Below are 23255 nucleotides of genomic sequence, written 5' to 3' on the forward strand. Positions count from 1 at the left end.
ATAAAATGTGATTTTGGGCTTTTTCATATGTCAATTTCATAGTGCAAATCTTTACTTATTTTTATATTTATATCCCACCTTTTCTCCAAGCAGCTCAAAGGGGTGTTCCCTCTCTATTTTTATCCTCACCACATTGCTGTTCGGCTGAAAGATTATGACTGTCCCAAGGCCACCCTGTGAGCTTCATGGCTGAGTGGGGATTCAAGTGCTGCTCTCCCATGTTGCAGTCCAACACTCTAACCATTGCGTTACACTGCACCACGATAAAGGTGCAGTTAACCAACTGCCCTCCCAAATGAGTCTGTTTTCTCCCCACCAGCAAGACCACCCCCTCCATTTCATGGGAGTGGGATTCCACAAAACAGGTGAGCACGCCTGCACATACTAACTACTGGTACTTACTTAAACAGAGTGAGGTTTACTTCTATATAAGCACGCATAACGTGGCACTGTTAAGACATATTTTGTTCATCATTGAGAAAGGCTCATTGAGGAAAAGGGGGGAACAGAGTGGAAATGAAAGGAAAGGAAGAGGGAAGGGGGGAAGGGAGAGTGGATCCAATCTATGAAGCTTTATGATGTGGTCATAACACCCCCTAACGTGAGAAAACAGGCCACCTGTGAGCTCAGAATAGCCTCATACTCGCCACATGTACCAAACACCCACCCACAGGCGGGGGACACCTTCCCACACACGCATAGCAACACTAGGTAGCATGTCACTGTTGCACAATCTCAGCACATTACAACACAAGGTAACACATGCCCACATGCCGAAGCCTCAGGGAAGCTTCTTGTAAGGCCTTAAGGTCCAAGAGAGAATCCAGTGCATTTTTGTTTTGTTTTTACACAGTAGCTCCCAAAATATGATCAAGTAGCTTCCTAGAATGGGAAACTAGTGATTTTTGTGGAGCCAAACCATTTCCGTGCAGCTCAAGACCAGGTTTCCCTCAGTCTCAGAATCCAAAACACATGGCTATTTTCTTGTTTCTCCCCAGACAGGCCAAAGCTTTTCTGATCACTCTAGTTAATGGATATCAGCAACAGCAAGTGTATTCTCAGGACCTTCCCACTAGGTCCTATTCTCTCTCTCTCTCTCCCTCTCTCCCAGCTTATCCACATTTACCTTTCCTCTGCTCTTTCTAGCTTCTAGGCACAGCCTGCAATTTAAAGCTCTGTGTCCAAGCACCCCCCCTTTCTTCTTCTCTTTTCTTTTTGCTCCAGAGCTTTCCCCATGGAAACCCACTCTTTCAAGCTCAATTGGAGCAAACTTCCATCCAAGTTGATGTTTGCTCAGCACAGAGCCTTAAGGTGCAGACGTCCACCTGGAAAGAGCAGGGCAAAAGGTAAGTGTGGATAAACTTGTTGAATGGTTTCTTTAAATGTAAAGGTTCATCATTGTTCCACTCGATGTGTATATCTTAAAGGGGCCAGAGCAAGGGCCAGAGCAAGATAACGAGACCCAACTTTAAAGCTGTGAAACATAGCAGGTGCTGCTGAGTTGTATTTGATTAAGGTGTGTCAGCATTTGGGTTTAGTATATAAGGAGCAGCACCTAGCTCTCCCATTACCCTGGGGTTTGGGTTGGTGGTTGGGTCTGGTTTGGTTGTTAATGTATTTAGTGTAAATGGAGTTTTTGTTTTTCTTATTAAAACCTTGTTTAAGTTATTTTTGAGTCCTTTTCATTTTTAATGCATGATCTCCCCAGCAAGCTATCTGCAGCGCTACCATACTGCAAATAGCCAACATCTTTGGTTATGGGCCCAGCTGCTGAGTGGATGACTGCATATTTTTGGACTCTGAGAAAGGTTTGAAAACTCCTTCTCCTGTTAGTGTAATTTTTTGTGGGTCTGGAAGAGTTCCAGAATGGTTGACCGGGTTCCTGAAGCTGAGAAGGCTCTGGTCTTCCCACAGCTAACAGATGAGAACTATAGTTTATGGTCTTTTCGGGTGGAGGCGCTTTTGACCTCTAGAGAAGTATGGACCTATGTAACTGATGACCCTCCTGACCCTGTAACTAATGCTTGGTCGAAAGGAGATGCAAAAGCCAGGGCGATAATTAATTTGGCAGTCAGCGACCAGCAAGTAGTCTATATAAGAAATAAGAAAACTGCCAAAGAAATGTGGGACAGTCTTGCAGCAGTGCATGTTAGAAAAGAGTCAGCATCTGCATTGACGTTTTTCAAGCAGTTGTACCAGACGAAGTTGCAGCCTGGTGGTGATTTGGCAGCACACTTGAGACGTCTGGAGGCAATACGCGGCGAATTAATTCGAAGGGACATGGAGATACCTGATATTCAGTATGTTTTTATCATCCTTTGTTCCCTTAATGAGGACTTTGATGGTATAGCTAGCCAGATATCTGCTGTTCCACCAGCACAATTAACTGTGGAAGGGGTAACGGCAAGATTAATGGGCGAGTTGGATAGAAGGGAGGCTTGTGCCATAAGCACTCCTATTTCCAGAAAGAATGAGGAACGCCATATGCAAACCTGTGGTGATACAACTGCATTTAAAGCTGCAAAGCGTTGTTGGTTCTGCAATAAGCAAGGACATTTTGCAAAGGACTGCAGAGCCAAAAGAAAGCAAAGTACTCCCAAGTCTGTTTCTGTTCGTCAGTCACGGTCGTCAGCCCAGCAGCAGACATCGTATAGTAGAGACAGAAACGAGCCGCGAGCTTTTCATGCTTGGACTACAAATCGTAAAAGAATTAAAGATGCCAAGTGGAAGTCTTTTATTATAGACTCTGGAGCATCTCAGCACATCTGCAATGATCGAAGCTTGTTTATTTCTTTCGAAGAGGAAATTGGTAATGTACATTTAGCCAATTCACAAGTCTTGCAGTCGCTTGGCAGAGGTACTGTTAAACTTGACTCTTTAAACATTACAATAGCAAACTGCATTTACTGCCCGTCAGTGGACAATTTATTGTCAGTAAGGTGCTTTGCTCGTCAAGGCATAACTGTGCGTTTCTTAAAATCAATGTGTGAGTTTTTTGATGGGAACAAACGTTTATTGTATGCCCGGGACTCTGATGGTTTATATAGACTGTATTTTCGCACCTACTCCCAATCGCCTATAAATTGCAGAGCAGCACAGTCAAGCCAGGGGTTGAGGAATGTAAGGCCTCATTCCGGGTGTGTCCATGAGGCGCACAGAATTCTGGGACACCTGAATTTTGCTGATGTAATTAAGACAAAGAATATCGTTAATGGCCTCAACTTAAAACCATGTAAATTCTTTATGCAATGTCTATCCTGTTGCAAGAATAAGATTAAGGTTGCACGCAAGGGTAGGTGCTCAGATAGGAAAGTAACTGAACCATTTGAGCGTGTACATTGTGATTTAGTTGGGCCACTCCCACCATCATTAGGAGGTTCTAAGTACTGGCTTACTCTGATAGACCAGTATAGTAGATACTGTTGGACTTATGCAATAGCTGAGAAGTCCCAAGCATTTGAAAAGTATAAAGTTTTTTGCAACTGGGTAAAAACGCACTTTAACAAACCAATTAAGAACCTATTTTCTGACCGGGGCGGGGAATTTGTTTCTGAGGATTTTGAGAAATTCCTGGAAGCGCAGGGGACTACTCATGAGTTATCTTGCCCCCGAAGTCCCTGGCAAAATGGGCTTGTTGAAGTTGTGCAGCGTGACCTACAGGCAGGGGTTAAAACGTATCTGCATGATGCTAATCTGCCCAAAGACTTTTGGGCTGAAGCACTTAATGCATTTTGTTACGTTAGAAATCGCAGTTATCATACTGGTTTAGATGTCACCCCCTATGAGAAACTGTTTAAAAAACGCCCTAATCTGAAATACCTCCGCATTTGGGGTTCAGATGTAATTATGCATTATCCTGCTAAGCAAAAATTGGGTGAACGTAGTGTCCAGGGAAAATTAATGGGCTACCAGCAGGGGGCGTACAGAATTTACATACCAGCAACTGGCAAATTTCATATTACCAGAAGCATGATACAAACTGTAAATTGGAATGGAGTTGCTATCTTCCAAGATACTGATGGTATAGATAATACTGAGGAAGAAGAGGAAGAAACAGCAGAAGAAGCAGCAGGAAATAGTGCTTCTGAATTAATGGGAAAAGACAAAAAGCCTGTTGAGTCTGATAAATTGTTTGATGATTTAAAGTCACAGGCACCCGAGGGGAGGTCAGATTCTCTTGAGTTTTCTGACCGTGAGCTTAGCCTACAGGCACCTCTTCAATCTGACAATGATTTACAACCTGAAACTAGTGGTTTACTTAGTCCCATTAAGTCTGAGAAGTCTGACTCTCCTTCTGGACTGAGACGTTCAGATAGAAAGAGACAGAAGCCACAACGATTTGCAGATGAACATTTTAATACTGTGTATGCCAATAAGGTAGTTTTTGAGCCAAAAAGCTACAGTGATGTTCAGAAATTACCTAAGCAACAAGCTGCAAATTGGTATAAAGCTATGAACTCCGAGATAGCTTCTTTAAAAGAGCATAACACTTGGTCTCTTGTACCACAAACCCCAGATATGAGACTTATTGATTCGAAATGGGTTTATAGAGTTAAAACGAATGACAAAAATGAAGTTGTAAGGTACAAAGCAAGATTAGTTGCTAGGGGTTTTCAACAAATTCCAGGCGAAGATTATGATTTGTGTTATTCACCAAGCGTAAAATATGAAACAGTTAAGCTTTTGTTAAAAGATGCATCACAGCGTGGACATTCCGTTTATCACCTAGATATAAAAACTGCATATTTGTTTGCAGATTTAAAAGAACAAATTTTTATGCGTGTTCCTGAAGGCATAGACGCCGCTGAAGGTTTGGTATGCAAATTAAACAAATCCCTTTATGGTCTGCACCAAAGTGGAAGGAATTGGCACCAAACTTTAGCAAAAGAATTGCTGGATATTGGTTTTTCACAAGGAAAGGCAGACAATTGTGTGTTCATAAAAGAAAGGGCAAACTCTGTAACAAAAATATGTGTGTATGTAGATGACGTATTAATTTCTACAAAAACTAAACAGGAATATGAACAGGTGGTATCACAGTTACAGAAGAAATTTGATGTAGTGGAATTAGGCATAGCTAAAAATTACTTATCCATGCAAATTGAGAAAGGCAAAAATGGATCTTTTCTGGTTCATCAAACTGCAAAAATTGATGATCTTGTTGAAATGCTATGTTTAGAAAATGCAAATGGGAAGGAAACACCTATGGTGTGTGGTTTCACCTTTACAGGTGAAGACAAGCCATTTCCTAACAAAACTTTGTATCGTTCTGCTACAGGCAAGCTAAATTTCATTCAAAGAATCTCAAGACCAGATATAACTTATGCTTTTCACTTTCTGGCAAAATTTGTGGAAAAGCCTACTACACAATGTTTCTCTGCTCTTAAGAGAGTGGTAATGTACCTTAAACATACCAAACATTATAGGTTGCAGTTTACAACATGTATTGACAAAGGTTTTGAAATTTTCTGCGATGCATCTCATGCAATGGAACAAAATAATTGCAGGGGTGTGTCTGGTATGGTATTTTGTTATAACGGTTGTCCATTTGAATGGAAGTCCCAAACACAAACCATTATTTGTCTCTCCACAACAGAAAGTGAATTGTGTGCATGCGTTCAGGCCACTCGTGATGTAGAATGGTATCTGCAAGTGTTTGCAGACCTACAGATGCAAGTAACACTACCAGTAAAAGTTTACCTTGATTCCCAGAGTGGACTTGCTATCCTGTGCTCAGAGACCAATACGCAGCGCACTAGAGTCTTAAGGTTACGTTTAGAATTTGTAAAGCAACTAATTGCTGATGAAATGGTTGTATTTGAATATGTTCCTGATGACAGTCAAATTGCGGACATTTTTACAAAAGCACTTCCAAAGGTTACACATGAAAAACATGTACAAAGTATGCTTTCTGTTTTTGTTCCACAATGATGAACCGCAGGGGAAATGTTGAATGGTTTCTTTAAATGTAAAGGTTCATCATTGTTCCACTCGATGTGTATATCTTAAAGGGGCCAGAGCAAGGGCCAGAGCAAGATAACGAGACCCAACTTTAAAGCTGTGAAACATAGCAGGTGCTGCTGAGTTGTATTTGATTAAGGTGTGTCAGCATTTGGGTTTAGTATATAAGGAGCAGCACCTAGCTCTCCCATTACCCTGGGGTTTGGGTTGGTGGTTGGGTCTGGTTTGGTTGTTAATGTATTTAGTGTAAATGGAGTTTTTGTTTTTCTTATTAAAACCTTGTTTAAGTTATTTTTGAGTCCTTTTCATTTTTAATGCATGATCTCCCCAGCAAGCTATCTGCAGCGCTACCATACTGCAAATAGCCAACAAAACTCTGCTCCCCTCTCTCTTACTCTCTCCTGCAGAACTTTTGTCATCCAGTGTTTTAAGTCACAATGAAGCCTCCACACAGATAGTGAGTGGCCCTTCTCCCAGAGATTGTCTCTGTCTCCTCAGATGCTCACAGCGGAGAAGAAGAAGCAGTGCAACCGCTCAAACAATCTGATATCCCACCCGCTATAGCACACAGTCCATGAGGTTACCTAGCAATGGATGGAAAAGAAGGGAACAGTGAACAAGCGGAGCGACAGAATGAGAAGCAGAGAAACTGCACACTCTTCTTTAGTTGCAGAGCTTTTAAAGAGATGGGCTTCCTCTTCAGGTGGGCACCTGGAAATGCTAAGCACCGATAACTGCTTTACAGCGACATGCTTATCAGAAGAGGGCTTATGTATCTCCTCAGAGTGAGAGGGGGCTCTTGAAGCACGCAGATGGAGCGGCACTGCACATCAGTCCAAACCCAAGGGTGAGGAGCCTTTTCCAGCCTGAGACCCACTTTCCCTTCTGGGCAACTTTCCTGAGGCAGCAGGCTAGTTGTGGGTGGGGCCAAAGGCAAAAGTGGGACGCATGAGGCATTATCAAGGACACATTCCAGCCAGGCAAAAACACTCAAGGGTGTTGCAAAGCAAGGTCAGTAGGAGATGTGGCTGGTGAGGGGTTGGGGCCTAGGAAAAGTCCCTGAGGCCAGACAGAGAGGCTTGAGGGCCACATTTGTCCCCCAGGCTGGAGGTTCCTCACCAAAACTGAATGTAATACAGTGGTACCCCGCAAGACGAACGCCTCGGAAGACGAAAAACTCGCTAGACGAAGGAGTTTTTCGTTTTCTTAGCCGCTTTGCAAGACGCATTTCCCTATGGGCTTGCTTCGCAAAACAAAGCTTGCCCCGCAAGCTCCGGGGATAGCGGGGAAGCGCAGCGCGTTTTCCCCGCTGTCCCCGGACCTCTTTTGAAGCAAGGGGCGGCGGGGAGAAGATCGCTTCTCCCCGTTGCCAGCCCCGCAATCTCCGGGGACAGAGGGGAAGGCGCGCGCGCCTTCCCCTCTCTCCCCGGACCCCTTTCGAACCAAGGGGCGGCAACGGGGAGAAGCGATTCTCCCCGCTGCCCCTTCCCTTGCTTTAAAACAGGTCCGGGGACAGAGGGGAAGGCGCACAGCGCTTCCCCTCTGTCCCCGGACGGTCTCCATAAGAACACATTGATTGATTTTCAATGCATTCCTATGGGAAACCGTGCTTCGCAAGACGAAAAACTCGCAAGAAAAAACTTGCGGAACGAATTAATTTCGTCTTGCGAGGCACCACTGTAACTTTATTCTTTTTATAACTCTTTTGGATCTTAGTTTTGACTAGAAAAACCTCAGCTGGTTAGTTTCAGCGCCCCTGGCAGAGACCTATAGATTTAGAATGGGGGAAAAGATAGCAGTCCCTGCTAGCATTGGAGAGTTCACAGAGATTGTGATGTATATCAGTAGGAGAGCACCAAGAAGCCTCAACATTTCTCTCCATGTTTAAAGATGTTCTTATTCCTTGTTGGACCTGATCCACAGATATTTGGAACAATCAACTGAGGGAGAAGGAGACCTTGCTTTCTTACCATCCACACATGCAGGTTTTGCTTTCGTTGTTCCAGCCACTTGACCCCTCCGACAAGCACACCGCGCTGTCTGCCTGGCGATCATCCTCTTGGGATGGCTCATATCTCTGTCCAATGCTGTGATTTCACACGTCCCCACCTCCAGCTCCTTTCCTGCAGTGAGAGATTGGGAAATGAGACAGACTTAATCCCAGCACAACAGGAGAAGTACGCAGCCTGTTTGCCAGAGCAGGACATGAGGAGTCAGGCCTCTTGGGCTAAAGAGGCAGCCTAAAATGACTCAGCGCCAATAGAGTATGCACACACTACATTTCAAATGCAACCACTCCCCGTGAAACACTTTTGTGCATATGTGTACACTTTTTTTCACTGAAAACAAAAATGATTCTACTGGTTCTGCATCTTCCAGTTTTGGCAATCAGCCAAGAAGATAAAAATCATGCCGAGAATAGAGACACCTTCCAAGAAATGTGAATCCCTTTCTTTAAGTATGTTAATGACCAAAGACTTTGTTATACCAGTCACTCAATATTTTCAATGAAGAGGTTATGTTAAGCATTATGTTTCAATGTTGAATATGTAAGTTTACCTCTAGAGCCAATGGATAGAATGAACACCATTAGATGTACTGCTGAATAAGTGCTTACAAGTGGTTCTTGTATTTTATTTTTTTTAGAAACCAATAAAAAATTGTTTGTACAATTCCAGCAGCCTGGTTGCCCGGATGCTGAGAGGAACCCAGCCTATCTTCATAGGATAGCTAGCAATGTCCCAAGTCACTGGACCAAATTCTGCCATTCTGCATAGCTAAGCTTTGTGGCCTGCCACTAGATTCTCAACATGCTGAATCCATTCCTCCTCTCACTAGTCCCCCTGGGGATGGAATCTGGAAGTTTGGAAGAATCACACTTCTTCTTTTTTACACTATATACGAGGCTGAAATGATGAACCAACAGTCCAGGGGGTGAAATTCAGATGCGAAGCTGAACCCAGACATTCAACAGAAGGTTTTATCTCCTTTACAAATGCTGTAAAGCGCTTGGGATCTCAAAGCAGGGACGACCGCCAGCCATGCACCCAAGTGATTTACCTGGAGAGCCACCTCTAGCCAGCACGGGGATTCCCAAAGCCCTTTTGTTCTTCTCTCCACTTTTCGGCTCAGGGGATGCCATGCAGGGGCTGGGCAGCAGCAAAACACCCTCACATTCACCTTTTCCCATTTAAATGGGTTGGCCTCACACAGACTCGCTGCTTGTGTAGCAAGCATGCAAGAGATTGCTCCTATGGATTCCACTTTGTCTTTGCCACCTATCTACCTGGGCAGGCCGCCGGCTGGCCTTCCTACCTGCCTGCCTGGCCACCCTGATAACAGCATGTTCCAACTGTTTCCTTCAATCTCTATATACTCTTCTTGCTGCTTGCTGCGCTATCAGCTGTTATCCAGAGCAGGGAAACAGAATGCAGATCTACAAATACTGGGCCTGCTGGCTCATAAGCCCCTTATTGTTACTTCTTGTGTTACTGTCTGTCCGAATTCCTTTTACTTTCTCCCTGAGCCTTGAGTATAATATGTATCTCCAGATATCTGTATCTATAGCCTGCCCCTTTGAATAAGTTCAAAAGCCCCTCTGCTTCCCTATTAGATGGGCAACACCACTTTCTCATTTCCTCACATCTTCTTCAGTGGCATTCATGTGACGGAAGTGCATGCGATCACCGGGATTTATACCGGCACATGCAACAGCCTTTTCATATTTATTTGGACTGTAATATATACATTCAATCTCCAGCTCCCTGTTCTCTCACTCTCCTAGAGAGAGTTATTTTTTATCTGAATAAGTAGATGTGAGCGGCTGAGACGTTTCTATTAGAACTGCATTCACTGGCTATGATTTACCTTGCTGCATGCTCTGTTATACCTTTTCCTGCTTATGATGAGTTGGGGACTGATCCTGCCTGGCTTGCTCAGTGCTACTGACATCAGCAGGGAACAGACTCATAGTAACTTTGCTTTAAATAACTCCTTATCGTCAGCATATCCAAGTGCCACAATTTACTCACATTGGGATGTTTCTGTGACCCAATGTGGCTGAGGGAGCTGTTTCACACAGCGGTTGTGTTTCTCACAGCCCAACTGAATGTAAAGTGTGATGAACAAAACACAGGCTCCTGATTGCAGAGTAGGTATGGGCCAAGTATTGCAGCCAGTCATGGACCCACAGTAGACATCCCAAAGTCTTAAAGAGTCTGCACCTGCCCATCACGTCTTACAAGTTTGCTTGTAAGCAACTTTTCAAACAGTTGCTGGATAGTCCCCTTGATAGAGATGGGGAAATCTGTCAATTTCAGGGTTTTGTTTTGTTTTTTTCCAGTTTCCAGTTTTTCCACATTCAGTTCCTCATATTCCTGCATCAGTTTCTGAATAGTCTTTTAAAAACAAGTCCTCATGAGAATGCAGCAATTTCAGTGCAATTTCAGTGCAAAATTCTAAAGTATGTAGGCAGATTTGCCTTGCAATGCACACAATTTTTCCTGACATTATAATTTTTGTATGCTATTTTCACATATGCATTTTTATCCACACTTTATTCTAATACATACTCTTTTTTGTACACCTTTCTTGGCTGGAGAACAGCCTGGCAAAATATGAAGAAGTGCGGATTTTGAAGGATGGCCGAGTTTCAGTTTGCGTACTGTCCGTAACATTGTGAATGAGGTAGGCTTGCCAGCAGGAGCGCTGGGTTGGTTACACCACTTCATCCAGACAGCCCTGGTCTCACTCTGCCTCCCAGCCATGCTGCTGCCAGGAGGAGGCTACTGTTGCAGCCCTGCCCCACTTGGCAAGTTGCTTCAGCTACCAGCAATGTGTCATGTAATATCTATGCAGGCATTCCAGGGAATGCTGCCCCTTTTAAGACTGTCGCTTGAAGCAACAAGGAGGCATGCCTACAGGAAAGTACGTTTACTTGTGATTAGGCACCCCAGCCTGCTATCTGCTATCTTTCAAGCAGTGCAGGGGTGGGGGAACAGCCTGAGGGCCAGATTGCCTTCTGGACAGCCTTCCAGGGGGCCAGTGGCGGGCAGGGTGACAGGCAAAAGTAGACGCATCAATAAATGCTAGTTTTACCTTTGTACTATGGACCTGTTTCTTGACACATACGCATCTCTATCCATCATCCGTCTAGGCAAGGAAGGTAAGAGCTCTGCCTGGCAGAAACACTCACGGAGTGTGTATGGCAGGGCTGGTAAGGGGTGTGGCTTGGGAAGAGGGCATGTGGCCTGGGAAGAACCTCAGGGGCCAGGAAGCTAAGTGTGGAGAGCTGCATGTGGGCCTGAGGTTCTTCATCCATGAAGTAGTGCATTTGTCCCTGGCACATATTATAATCAAGAAAAGGAAGGGGGAAGGAGGGAGGAAAGAGGGACAATGAGAGAGGAGGGACAAATCAAAATGGAAATAAAACAGGGGGAAAGGCACCGCTCTGGAAAATATTGATTGGAAGGAAGAAAGAGGGGGAAACGCTTCAACTTCTTTAACTGCCTGAGCAAAGAGGTGATTAAAGCACATTAAGGGGTAGCTGCCATGTTCTGTGATCTCAGAAATATGCCCTAAAGTGTAGAAAGGCAATTATCATCCATGTCAGTGATTGCAAAAGTAGAAACAGACGGTACAATTTATTCCAAGCTAATTCTTTCTGGAATAAAAATGGTTGCTTTTTAACACCCGGTTCCCTAGTTTTCTGGGTACGCTAATTGCTGAACGCTCTTTTCTCCCAATTTGCTTAATATCAATGGAATGCTTTGTCACCTCGGAGTCTCAGCACCATCGCTCTACTAATGCATTTCATTTTTACATCCTTCTTTATCTTCACATGAATTGATTTGGCATCGTGGGGCTGGAAGGGATCTGAAAATGATCTATAGCATCCCTTTGTCCTAAAGGAGCCTTAATGCACCAACCCTCAGCCACATCACACGTGAGCCCACCAAGAGAGTAACAGATCATCTAAAGCAGCAGTGGGCAACAGTAGCAACAGGTGTCACTGCTGCCTACCTGGCTGGGGTGGTGGTGAGGTTAAGCAACAGGGTTGCATCATCAGGACTGCTGGATTGGCTCCCATCAATGCAACCGTGCAGGCCCAACCTTACCTACGCTCCAGGAAAGTAGAAGTCAGGTTCTGTCCCACCACATAGGCTTCAAGTGATGGGCTCTACTAGATTATTTGCCATTTTGAGGCAGATCAAGGTTTTCTGGTTTCCAGTTGTTTAATAACAGAAGGAACAAAAATACTCCCCCCCCCCAATTAGGCTGTTAGGAGTCCCTGATCTGTAGTATTTCAGATGCAGACTTCTACACATGGATCATCCCATTGGATGGCTCATGGGGAGGCAATAGGTCACTGGCTCCACTGCCTGAGCCACCCTTTTGTAGCTGGCTCCGCCTTCCTGGTATTTTGCACCTGGCTCTGATTGGTGGACAGCTTTCGGGGTCTATTAAAAAAGAAATCAGATCCCACAAACCTAAAGTCTGGCCACCCTTTACTTAATCTATAATGAAAGTGGAGAACTGAAAGTGGAGAACTGCTCTATTTATGGAAGATGCTTTGCAGAGTTTCAATACTAGTTTAGTACTGATTTGATAAAGAGGTTAAGAGTTTCCGAGGCCCTGGTTCAGATCTCATATTGGCCACAAAAGCAAGCCTTGATCCTTTATAGAGGTGAGGGGAATAATATCTCTTCACTTCATGGTTTTCGTACTCTGTGCTAGCTCTGGGGGAAGGGGAAGCTGCATTTCTCCATCTCTGGATATATATTTTTTCCCTATTTGTAAGCATAATCAACAGTTAGCACTTGTGTATATCTCTCTACATCTGCAGAGTATGGCATTAAACTGGACTCACAAACCCTCATGCAACTCATCTAAAGCAAGCATGAAATATTTATTATCTCCCTTGGGTAAAATGGCAAGCCAAAAATAGCAAATTTTAGCTTTGGGTCTACACTTGACTCAGAGATTTTATTGGCATCTCCCCACCCACCACCTATTTGGCTGATCAAAGAGAAGCTCGAACAACATATGAAGTATGGTTTGCTCAAAGCAAAAAGGCATTAAGCAGGAGCTTTAATTCACACATTGCCGCACCATGCTGAAACGACATTAAATCCCCGTGTACTTTGTCATGTACGACAATTCTACTGGAACTTTCTGCTTTTTTCGTCTTCTAAATTTCACATCTGTGGAATTCCCTCCCATTAGAAATCAGGCAGGCACCATCCCTGCTTAAATTTCAAAAGCTGGGTTAAAATGGTTTTATTTCAGGAGACCTTTGTACTATGAATATTGTTCTGATGTTTCCATTTTCTGATATTTCAATACATGTTTTCCATGTTACACATTGTACGTGAGTTGCTTTGAGACAGCTACTGAAATGTGGGAGATAAATTCCTGAAATAAACTAACAGACTTTAGTCTCAACTGAAACTGGAGCAGAGTTAAGCATTTACAAAGCATATATTTCACTTTACGAGAGCAAACCTCTTTTGCAATGGAGGCATTCCTGGTCTTGCGCACTTTCAAAAGCCCTGAAAAACACAACCATGGCACATATTGAACAAGACTGTATTAGAGGGAAATGAGCAGTCATTGTCACTCTTCCTGATTTTGTCTCCAAAGCCATTGATTCTTTGTCACAGTATATTAAGTTTAGCCTAAAACAGGAGTGGGACACTTTCTGTCCACATGCCTAATGAGGGCCAGAAGGGGTCCTAATTTGGCCCACAAAGCCATTTTGCCCAAACAGTGCCCACTTGCCTGTCATCTTACGTGACATCAGGTGTAAGGAAGGTAAATGCGTGACTGGCTGCCATTACAGTCGTACCTCTGCTCCTGAATGCCTTGGGGTCGAACATTTTGTCTCCCAAATGACCAAAAACTAGAAGTTGTTGTTCCGGTTTTCGAATGTTCTTTCGGAAGCCAAACATCCAACAGGGCTTCTGCAGCTTCTGATTGGCTGCAGGAGCTTCCTGCAGCCAATCAGAAGCTGCGTTTTGGAAGTCAAACATTTTGGAAGTCGAACAGACTTCCGGAACGGATTCTGTTCGACTTCCGATGTACGACTGTACTTTGAAGCCTGTTTGCAAGAGGTTTGTATTGAAACCGCTCAGAGACTTCACAAATATATCTCTCAGCACCCGTCAGTCGAGAGGTATTGAATGACAGTGCCTCTGATGCCCATCAATGACAAGGCCCTTTCAACTTGACACCTGGCATAATAATGAGGTCGGGTGACTGACAGTTGGGTGGCCCTGCCCACCGGTCATAGAGGGGTCATGGGGTAGGGCAAGGAAGGATCTAGCCCACCTGCCAGATCCAGTTCCCCACTCATGACCTAGCAGGAAAGGCCCAATCTGCACTATACATTTAAAGCAGTATCATTCCACTTTAAACAGCCATGGCTTCACCCAAAGCATCATGGGAACTGCAGTTTGTTAAGGGTGCTGAGAGTTGTTAGGAGTCCCCTTATTCTCTTCACAGACCTATAACTTCCCAGAGTTCCCTGGGAAAAGGGACTGCTGGCAAAACCACTATGGTAACTCTGTGAGAGGAATAGGGGTCTCTCAGCACACTTAAAAAATAATAATTCTCAGGAATTTTTGTGAGAAGCCATCCCTGTTTAAAGTGCTACGATACTGTTTTAGATAGGGTGTAATACAGTCCACAATCTTCAGCTTGCCACTGAGTCTAAATGCAGACTTTACAACTACAACATTGAGCCAGTTGGGTTCCTTATTACTTTTACTCTTCCGCCCATTTTGCTTAACATCCAGCCAACGAAGAGTTCTGAAGAACTCAAAACACTTGCTCTGTTTTGTGACATTTTCCTTGGTCCGCCTAAAGCTATTGCCCAACTGTGGATTTCAGACTCTTTCTTATGGATCAATGCTGCTTCCATCTGTTTTATTTATTGCTGAATTCCAGGCAAAAATCACATAGCTAGTTTTGGATTTATGAGATTCTTCTTAGAATTTTCGCTATACAGCACATCTAAAAGCAAGTCTGTTTGGGGTGTGTGTGATATGTACACACACTCACACATCCCAGCACTCGGTTTTCCTTGCCATGGAGGCACAGCAATGAACTGCAAGCAATCTCCACCTTAGCTGCTTTACAAACTGTCCAGTGAAAGAAGCTGTGCAGCAACCGGCCTTGTGGCCTATAACACACCTAGGGCTCTGGCAAGGCAGCTGATAATTTGGCAGTGTCTTGCCTCCTGCATGCTGGTGATCAGCACTGAACTCATAGCTCCTGCTCGACTGGCTGAGGCTGCATCAACTGAATTATTGCACAAATGTTTGGTTTCAGTTGCTAATTGTGACATTATTTATGGATCCACATGGATCTGCAAAGTGCCCCTCACATCCTGGTTTGCAGGAGGCCTGTCTTGGGAGCTCTCGGTGGAACATTTACGCTGACAGTGCTTTTTATGTTTCTGGGTGAGCAAACCAGCACAGGATTTCTTCTGCAGCTTCTGGGCTTGCAGAGCTGTTTGTTACACAGCGTAAACTGGGGGAAAGGAAGTTGGGGGAGACCAAGGGCAACAAATCAGTTACTTAACAAGGCTCAGTGGATCTTGCACACACAGGAGCGGGGGGGGGGGGGACCAGGAAACGTTGGTTATCAGCTACCCATGCAAATTGCCAACTGCTACTAATAGTCTACTCCTTGTGTAATTCCTATTCATCACTCAGTGGTGCTTTATGTGGAGTGTTTCAGACACAAACATGGCTAGGATTTCCTGTGGTAAGTCAAAATGAAAATAGAAAATAGACAGAAAGACATTGGGTTCCTCTTCTGGTAGATGTCTGCCAACCTGGAAAACCGAACTCCTCTTAGAAGCTATCATCTGAAAATGGGACCCTGAGCAAACCAAAACTGAACCACAGAGTTATTAATGGTGAACATGGGTGGGTCTTTCCCCCATTGTGAGGGGGAGAGCCATTTGACTTCCTTTCCCAAAGTTGTGGGCTTGCGCCTCGTAAAGAGTTTTAGAAACCAACTGTCTCCAGGGCACTCTTCTGTAAACAAATACTGAATCAAGTGGGCTAGGAAGTCAAAGAGGTGATATATCATTCCCTTGAGTGCAGAAAATCACAGCAACTAGTTTCCCATTAACAACCCAACCACACACAGGCCTAGGTGGCTCTTGCCTGTGGAAAATAATCTCTTTCAGGACCAAAACTGCAAATTTAATGGACTCTGGGACTTTCAAGGAGACCTCACCCATCACAGACCTCCTTCCTTTCCCCACTGGTAGCTTTTGCTTAAAGTAGGGGGTAGTACCACATTGGATACCTGTGACTGAAGAGTTTTAGCACCAGAAAAGATAAGCTCTGCTTAAAGATAAAAATGACAAGTTTGAGGGTCACTGTGTTTCGGCTGCAGAAAGAGACCCAGTTGTGGCAAAGTAATGTGTTCAGCATCACAAATGAAATCTAGTGACAGGATTGGAACATGATCTTAAAGGAGACCAGACCATTTGCCAGTCTAGTATTGTCTACTGCAATTGGCACTGGCTCCCTATGGGCTCAAGCAGAAGCTTTTCCCATCACCTGATCAAGCTCCATGATGCATCTCAGCAACCAAATATCAATGAAAGTGGGTTGATATATTAAGATAGCATGTCCTGAAGGTCACATATCCCTATGCCTTAGTGTTCACTACACAAAGAAGCTCCTTTCTCTGTTCATCTCCTTCTCTCTCCAAAAGCATCGCAATTAAGTGCATGTTGACCATGTTGAAGTACTTAATCGTGAAAGTGAAATGGAATCCTAGAAATAAGCCAATGTCTAAATCAAATGTCTAAATCAAAACCAACAATGCAAAAAAATCCTCTTCCTTAGACTGAGGTGCTTTCTCTCCCATGCATGGCTTGCTACTTGGGCTACTCAGCCTAAATTTTAAAACTTTCTCCAACTGGACTGCAAGTATCAGATTAAATCAATCTTCAAACTCCATGCAATAAACATGGTCATGTCACTTGTCACCCACAGCAGTACTGCTCAAAGTAGCTAGCAGCCAACAGACCTGAGCCCTTCCAGTAAAGGTTTGCTACGCAAAATTATTCAGCCCGCTAGAAAGGGTCAGTGGGAGATTACCCAGTGTGCTAAGAGCAACACAGCAGCCATGAACTGCCCCCATTAAACAAGGTGGGCACAGAAAATGAGTTTGATGCAGAGAGAATGTGAAGTCACAGGGAGGAATTCAGTGCAGCCCTAGGCAGATGGCTCCATTAGTGAAAACATTTCTGCTTGCTTCGTGGAATGATCTGCCTTCTCCTTTCCCTGTTCTGAGGGTTCTCCTGCCTCAAACCATTTTGGGGAGGGTCACAGGAGACATCCATGAGGAGGAGTGGAAAGTCGCATTGTGCTAGAGGAAGCTTCTGCTTGGGAGGAGTACTGAGTTGAATCCAGTCCATTGTGCATGCCCATGTGCAGATCTTCAGAAATGAGTCCACTGAATTACCGGTAAGTGGGACTTACTCCCAGATTTGTGCATCTAGAGCTAGGATGGGAAACACATGGCCTTCCAAAAGTTGTTGCATGGCCAAATATCAGGGATAATGAGAGCTGATATTCCAACAACTAGAGGGCCACAGGTTCCCCATCCCTGATATAAAAGGTTGCAGCCTCAGATAAAGATTTAAACAGCCTTCCTGAAGTCCTCCAGATCTCTACTTTCATGAAGGTTTCCCTTTTGTGTGTGTTTGTCAAGTGCAAATGTTTCTCTCCTGGCTAGAACCACCATTCTTCTGCCCTGGTCATTGGCTCTTCAAGTTCTGAATCCTTCTTAGATATTTATTATTTCATAAAATTTATAAACTGCTCAATTGTAAAAAAAAACCCACACCAATAAAACCTCAAAGCAGTTTACAGATATGAGAAATTTGCTACTTAAATATCCCTTCCAGGAGGATTGTTATTGCACAAGTAGCTTGACTAAGCTTACAAATTTTGGCTTGAAGGCCCTCATTTTTCAATGGGCCTTCTTCCCACACAACTTTGCACAAAAGTAAAGCCTTAAAATTTGCAGTTTACTCTTTTATTCAACCCTGCTGCCTCCTGTATGGAAAAACCATAGGAAATGTGTAGATTGTGTCTTATGCCTTTGAAATTTAAATTCTTCAAATGACCCACAGAAACCAGGGAAGGAAAACCTGGGATGGGTTGGAAGTGAGGTCAACGGTTCCTCATTCTTGCCTTTGTAGCCTTTTATAAAAGGAGAGGTTAGTGGAATGACCAAATGTGTTCTTGGAGTCTTGAGCCCTGATTTTAATTTGAAAGGACTCTCTAACTCATCTGTGAAAAGGTAACCCAGGCCGTGTCCCTTGGATAACCTAGGTGCCACTATGGCACAGTATTTCAGCTAGCTTCCAATTCCTTGCTTTGTTTTCTATGCCCATACTTGGGCTGGTTTGTTTGGGGGGAGGGAGTGGAATATGTAATGTGCTTAAAGCAATTTGCCAGGGTGGGTAGGTGGGGTGGCCTACATCTTCCCTGCTTCAAAATACCAACCAGCCTGAAGCTTACCAGGTGCTTTTATAAAATCCAAGGAGTCTTGGGTGCCTGAAAGGCCTTTCCGTCCAAATCCCTATGTGCCTTTCTGGTTCTGCTTGCTCTTTCCAACCTAAATAAAGGAGGGATGGTCATGGCCAAATGGGCAGGCATTTAGATTTGTTTTAACAAGTTCTCCTCGCCAGCAACCCCAGGATAACCCTCAGGACCTTAGACAGCGGCAATGATCCCTATTTAGATTACCCCAGCCTCATCGCAGGGTTCCGATTTGTGCATAGCCTTGAAGGCGGAATAAGGGAAGCTCCTTCCCTGCACTCTCTGCAAAGGCCATAAGGTGAAGTGGCGAAGTGGTGTATGAAACGGGCACGAACGTACCTTCCTTGGGTGGATGAGAATACAGGAGCCAGAAGAAGAGGAGGCAACAAAGTGTAGCACTTATCCCTGTAGACAGCTCTCTCCATCCGGCCAGCATCCTTATAGAGGTTTTCCCAGATGGGCCAGCAGATGGGCCAAAGAGGGTGGTGCCCCCTCTCCGCCCCCTAAATCCAGACTTTCACACAATCCAACTACCAGGGGGGTGTTTTCCTGGCACAGAGGGGCTCCAGCTGTGCCTGGAGCACAGCTGCATTCCCTTCACAGCAGAGCCAAGCGACTGGCAGTAGCAGCATCAGGCTTCTGAAGGGGGGGGCAGCTTCAAACTGCTACTTTACAGAGGCCCCGACGAGCTCCTTTTAGGATCCGGCGCTTCTCATCCCGAAGTCCAGAAGCGCCATAAGTCTTATTTCTCACAGGATCCCGAGGTGGGGGGTGGCGATGGAGAGAAATGTCTTCTTTTTCACGTGCTATCTCCCAAACTCCAGCCTCCCCGCTCGTCCTGGGAAAGAGGGCGCTCCAAAACCCGACGGGCACCCAATGAGTCGCTTGAAAAGTATCCCCGGGGTCGTAGCCGGAGGGAGCCGCCCCTTTCCCGGGTGCCGGTGCAAGTCCCGACCGCCCTGCAGTTCGGTTCCGGACTTCCTCCGGGCCTTTCGGCTCCTCGGCGATTCAGCAGGCGCTGCGCCCGTTCCTGCGAGCACTTGGGCGCCGTTGGTCAGGCGAAACCCTCGCGGCGGCACGCTCTCCTCCTTGCAGAAGAGCCCACCCGGGAGCAGATCGGCTCCTCGCCTGCGCCGCCGCTTGCTCCGCCGGCCTCCCCAGCGCGCGAGGAGGACGATTCATCCTGGGATGCGAGGAAGAGCACGGGGGGGGGGGGCACGATGCGGCGGGAGTGGGCGCGCGGGGCGGGGGTCCTCAGCCAGAAGCTTCCGCACCCTTTGGGGGAAGGGGGGGGGACACGAGCGATTCCGGGTGTGGACGCGCGTCGCGGCTCTCCCTCCAAGCGTGCCGGCGAAGGCGCGGGGCTGCCGCGGCTACCTGTGGCAGGGCGCCTTCCCAGGACCCGGCCGTCGGCTGGCGGCGTGATCTGTCGGGGTGTTTTTATGCGCGCGCGCGGCGGAGGAGGGGTGACGAGTCGATCCGAGGGATCCGATGTGTGTGTTCCAAATGTGCATACACAGAAAGATACCCGAGCAAGATCCGGAGCTGGGGCTCGCAATAACCGCCCGCCTTCTCTTTTTCCACGACGCAACACGGCCTCGCCACACACACGCGCGCACGGGGGAGAGAGAGAGACTTCCCGGCTCTCCGCAGCAGGAGCGGGCGGCACGTTCCCTGTGGCGGAGGAGCCCCGGCGCCAAGCCGAGTCCGAGCGAGGGCTGCGGCAGGAGCCTCGCCTCCTTCACTTTTGCTCAGACCGGAGCGGCGGCGCGGGAAGAAGCGCCTCCGGACTCCCCCGCGGAGACACCCCGAGGGGCATCTCTCCGCTCCCGCGCCGCGCTGCCGCTTCCTCCGCCTCCTGAACCTGCAGGGTGCCGGCGATCCCCGCGAGAATCAGCCCCCCCCCCTCCACTGCTGCTGCTGCAGCGGCAGCTTCTCGCCAGCCGGGGGTGGGCAGTGCCTGCGTCTTCCTCCTCCTCGTGCAGAGAAAAAGATCCGGGGAAAGTTTTTCTCTCGGCGATGGGCTCTCCTGTACTGCCTGGCGCCCCGAAACGGCGGCACCGGCGGCAGCGCCTGCCTATCCCTTTGGCCGCGGGCCGCCCTCCCAGACGGAGACCACCTGCTCTGAATTCTCCTTGGCGGAGTGTCTCCCTCCGCTTAACCCCTTCCTCGCCGCGCGCCCGGGAGCCGCTGCCTGCCCACCTGATCAGCTCGCCGCCGCCGGGCTGCCGCATTCCCTTGCTCGCGCGGCGCCTTTTCTCGCTCGCTGCTCCGCTCAGGCCGGATAAGAGTCCGGCTTAGAAGCGGGGAGCGCGCCCTCCTCCTCCCCTTAGAGAAAGGTGAAAACCGCAGGGCATGGGGGGGGGGGGCGATCAGGCAATGCCGCATTTCTGCGCTTTCATATCCATCCCGGACAATTATGGAGGGGCTGGAAAGGGCGGCTGGCCGTGCGCTCAGCGAGAGCGATTCGGCTTCTCGCGCCGGGTTGCCTCCCTCGTGGGATCGGCGCCGGATTGCCGCGACCCCGCTCCCCGCGAGGCCGGTGTGGCCTCCTGGTACTGCCCCGAAGGGACAGCTGCGGAAACCGACGCCGCCGCGCACAATGCGCAGAAGCCGCGGGACAGGATGCCGGACGGGCTGCTTCCAGAGCTGTGCGGCTTGCCTGCTCCGCTGTGCTCGGCGGAGCTCGGGGCTGGACCCGGGCGCCCGGGGCGGTGAGCGAGCGAGGAGATCTAGCTAGAGATGGGGGGGGGGGGAATCGGCTGGCTTGCCTTTGGGCTCCAAGCGACCTCCCCAAAAGGAGGGTGCTTGGCAGCCATGGAGGCCTCTCTGGTTCTCTGGGGGCTGCTGGCATGCCCTAGCCTAAGGCGCCCATGGGGGCATTCGCTGCCCTAGGCAGGCACGCAGGCAGATTCTGCAGGAATCGGCCACCGCACTCACGGCTGTGGCTGCTTCTGGCAGAAGTAGTACCGTACTTGTGTTTTCGCTCTCATCTGGGTTGCTTCCATAGGCTGGGCAAGAAGTGTGCGCGCGGGGGGGAGGGTATTTCCGGGGAAACCCCCTGCATGGAACCCTGAAGAGTGGCTGCCAGCCAGTCAGTGTAAAGCAACCTTCCCCAATCTGATACTCTGGACCGCAACTAGGACAATTTGCCATACTGGCTGGGGTTGATAGAAGTTGCACTCCAGGCTTGGGTAAAGACTGGTTGGCAGCTTTATTTTCTTCCTATATTGCCAGCTTGCTGCAGAGGGGGAAAGGGGTGTGGGTTACCTAGAGTGCCAGGAGGGCAGATTAAGAAGTCTGGTGGACCACCAGTAGAAGTCTGCAGGCCAGAGGTTTCCTGTATTAGTGTAAACAGTTCTAACCAGATGGACCAGTAGTCTGACATAATATAGGATGAACCCCCTTGTTCCAATGTACTCCCCCATCCCCTGAAATCCTGATCAGATCCTGGTTTCTTCTGGAAATCCTGCACAACCTTTTGACATGTCACCACATGTAGATTAAAACATTTTCAGACCTGTGTTCACATTCTGATTCATTATGTTGATATCCTCTCTCAGGGCAGTGCACGTGTTTTTCTTCCTTCCTTTAATCCTCTCAACAACCCTGCAAGGTAGGTTGAGCTGAGAGATGGTGACTAGCTCAAGGTCACAGAGGGTGCTTTCACAGACTCACCATTTTCAGTCACATAGTGGCAACTTCAGGTTGCACAATTAAAGTTGATTATGAGGTCTTGCACAGCAAATCTTGAGTCTCCCCAAAATCAGACATTTTGCAATAAGGAAAGTGATGAGAAAATGCACTTGGAAGTGTGGGACAACACTTGCTTTGATGTACATCATCTAGCCTCCCTACAAATAAGACTGAATGTTCACTAATTAGCCAATGTCACCTATCTCTTTGCAAACAATCAGGATGAATGTACAATAATCAAGTCTGAAAGCACCCCTAGTTATCTTGGGTGAGTGAGTGGGATCCTGGCTCCATCGACATTAACCACTATTGGCTCTTAAAGATTGGTCCTTTCTCCCCCTTTTTAAATAATATACTTAGGATGCTGAATTCTCTCGGAAGGATTCCTTTTTGTTTTGTTTTTTGGTCAGAATCATGGAAGATGTGCAGCACAGGTTTTTATTTTTTAGTTGTTGTTTTTTTACTTTCCATCCTTGCTGTTAAACAACAGTATCTGTTTGGGTCCCATCATTCCCCTTCCTAGACACACCGCCTTGCCTCCAGCGCTCAACTGTCAGAACTGCTTCTCGTTGCTCTTTCCAATTTTGGGTCGGTCCTGGGTTGAAAGGCTCTCTTCTAAAGACTTGTGCAACAATTTAGTTCCCTTCATTCAAATGCAGCAAAAGGAGCCTCTCCCTCTCCATTGGAGGCTTCTACTGTAATGAAAAGCCCCAGCGTTCTCTCTTGGCCCTCTCCTTTGATTTGGGGGAAATCAATACATGTGTTCCACCACAGCAGTGCCTGTGACTGGTTTGTTAACTATGAGGGGCCCTGAATGAATAGCACTCGGGCGGGTAATTTACCATCAGATCTGTGGGGATAAAGGGAAACCAATATAAATAGTCAGTAATAAAACTGTTTACTGACACTGGGCGTTCTTTAAATGAGATTTGTATGCAGGAGAGTACACCTCAGATAAGCTCTCCAGCTTACAGTTATTGACTCCCTTGTCCAGTGAAGCTGGGGCTATTATTAGCACCAGAA

General features: G+C 46.7%; 1 protein-coding gene across 2 annotated transcripts in view; it reads right to left on the reverse strand.

The window, feature by feature from the left end:
• LOC114599209 (chemokine-like protein TAFA-5) overlaps window positions 1–21245 on the reverse strand; it is a 34483-nt gene extending 13238 nt beyond the window's left edge. Inside the window, exons 1-3 of one of the 2 annotated variants that reach the window (XM_028733986.2) lie at window positions 18876–21245; window positions 13465–13511; window positions 7932–8084 (exon numbers count right to left, since the gene is read on the reverse strand). In XM_028733986.2, coding sequence (XP_028589819.1) covers window positions 7932–8084; window positions 13465–13511; window positions 18876–18961 — 286 coding nt within the window. In that variant the 5' untranslated portion in view covers window positions 18962–21245. The remainder of the gene's footprint in view (window positions 1–7931; window positions 8085–13464; window positions 13512–18875) is intronic. The other variant, XM_028733987.2, reaches the window with a different exon arrangement.
• Window positions 21246–23255: the final 2010 nt, after the last annotated feature.

Source organism: Podarcis muralis, chromosome 5 (genome assembly GCF_964188315.1).
Source record: "Podarcis muralis chromosome 5, rPodMur119.hap1.1, whole genome shotgun sequence".
Lineage (NCBI taxonomy): Eukaryota > Metazoa > Chordata > Lepidosauria > Squamata > Lacertidae > Podarcis > Podarcis muralis.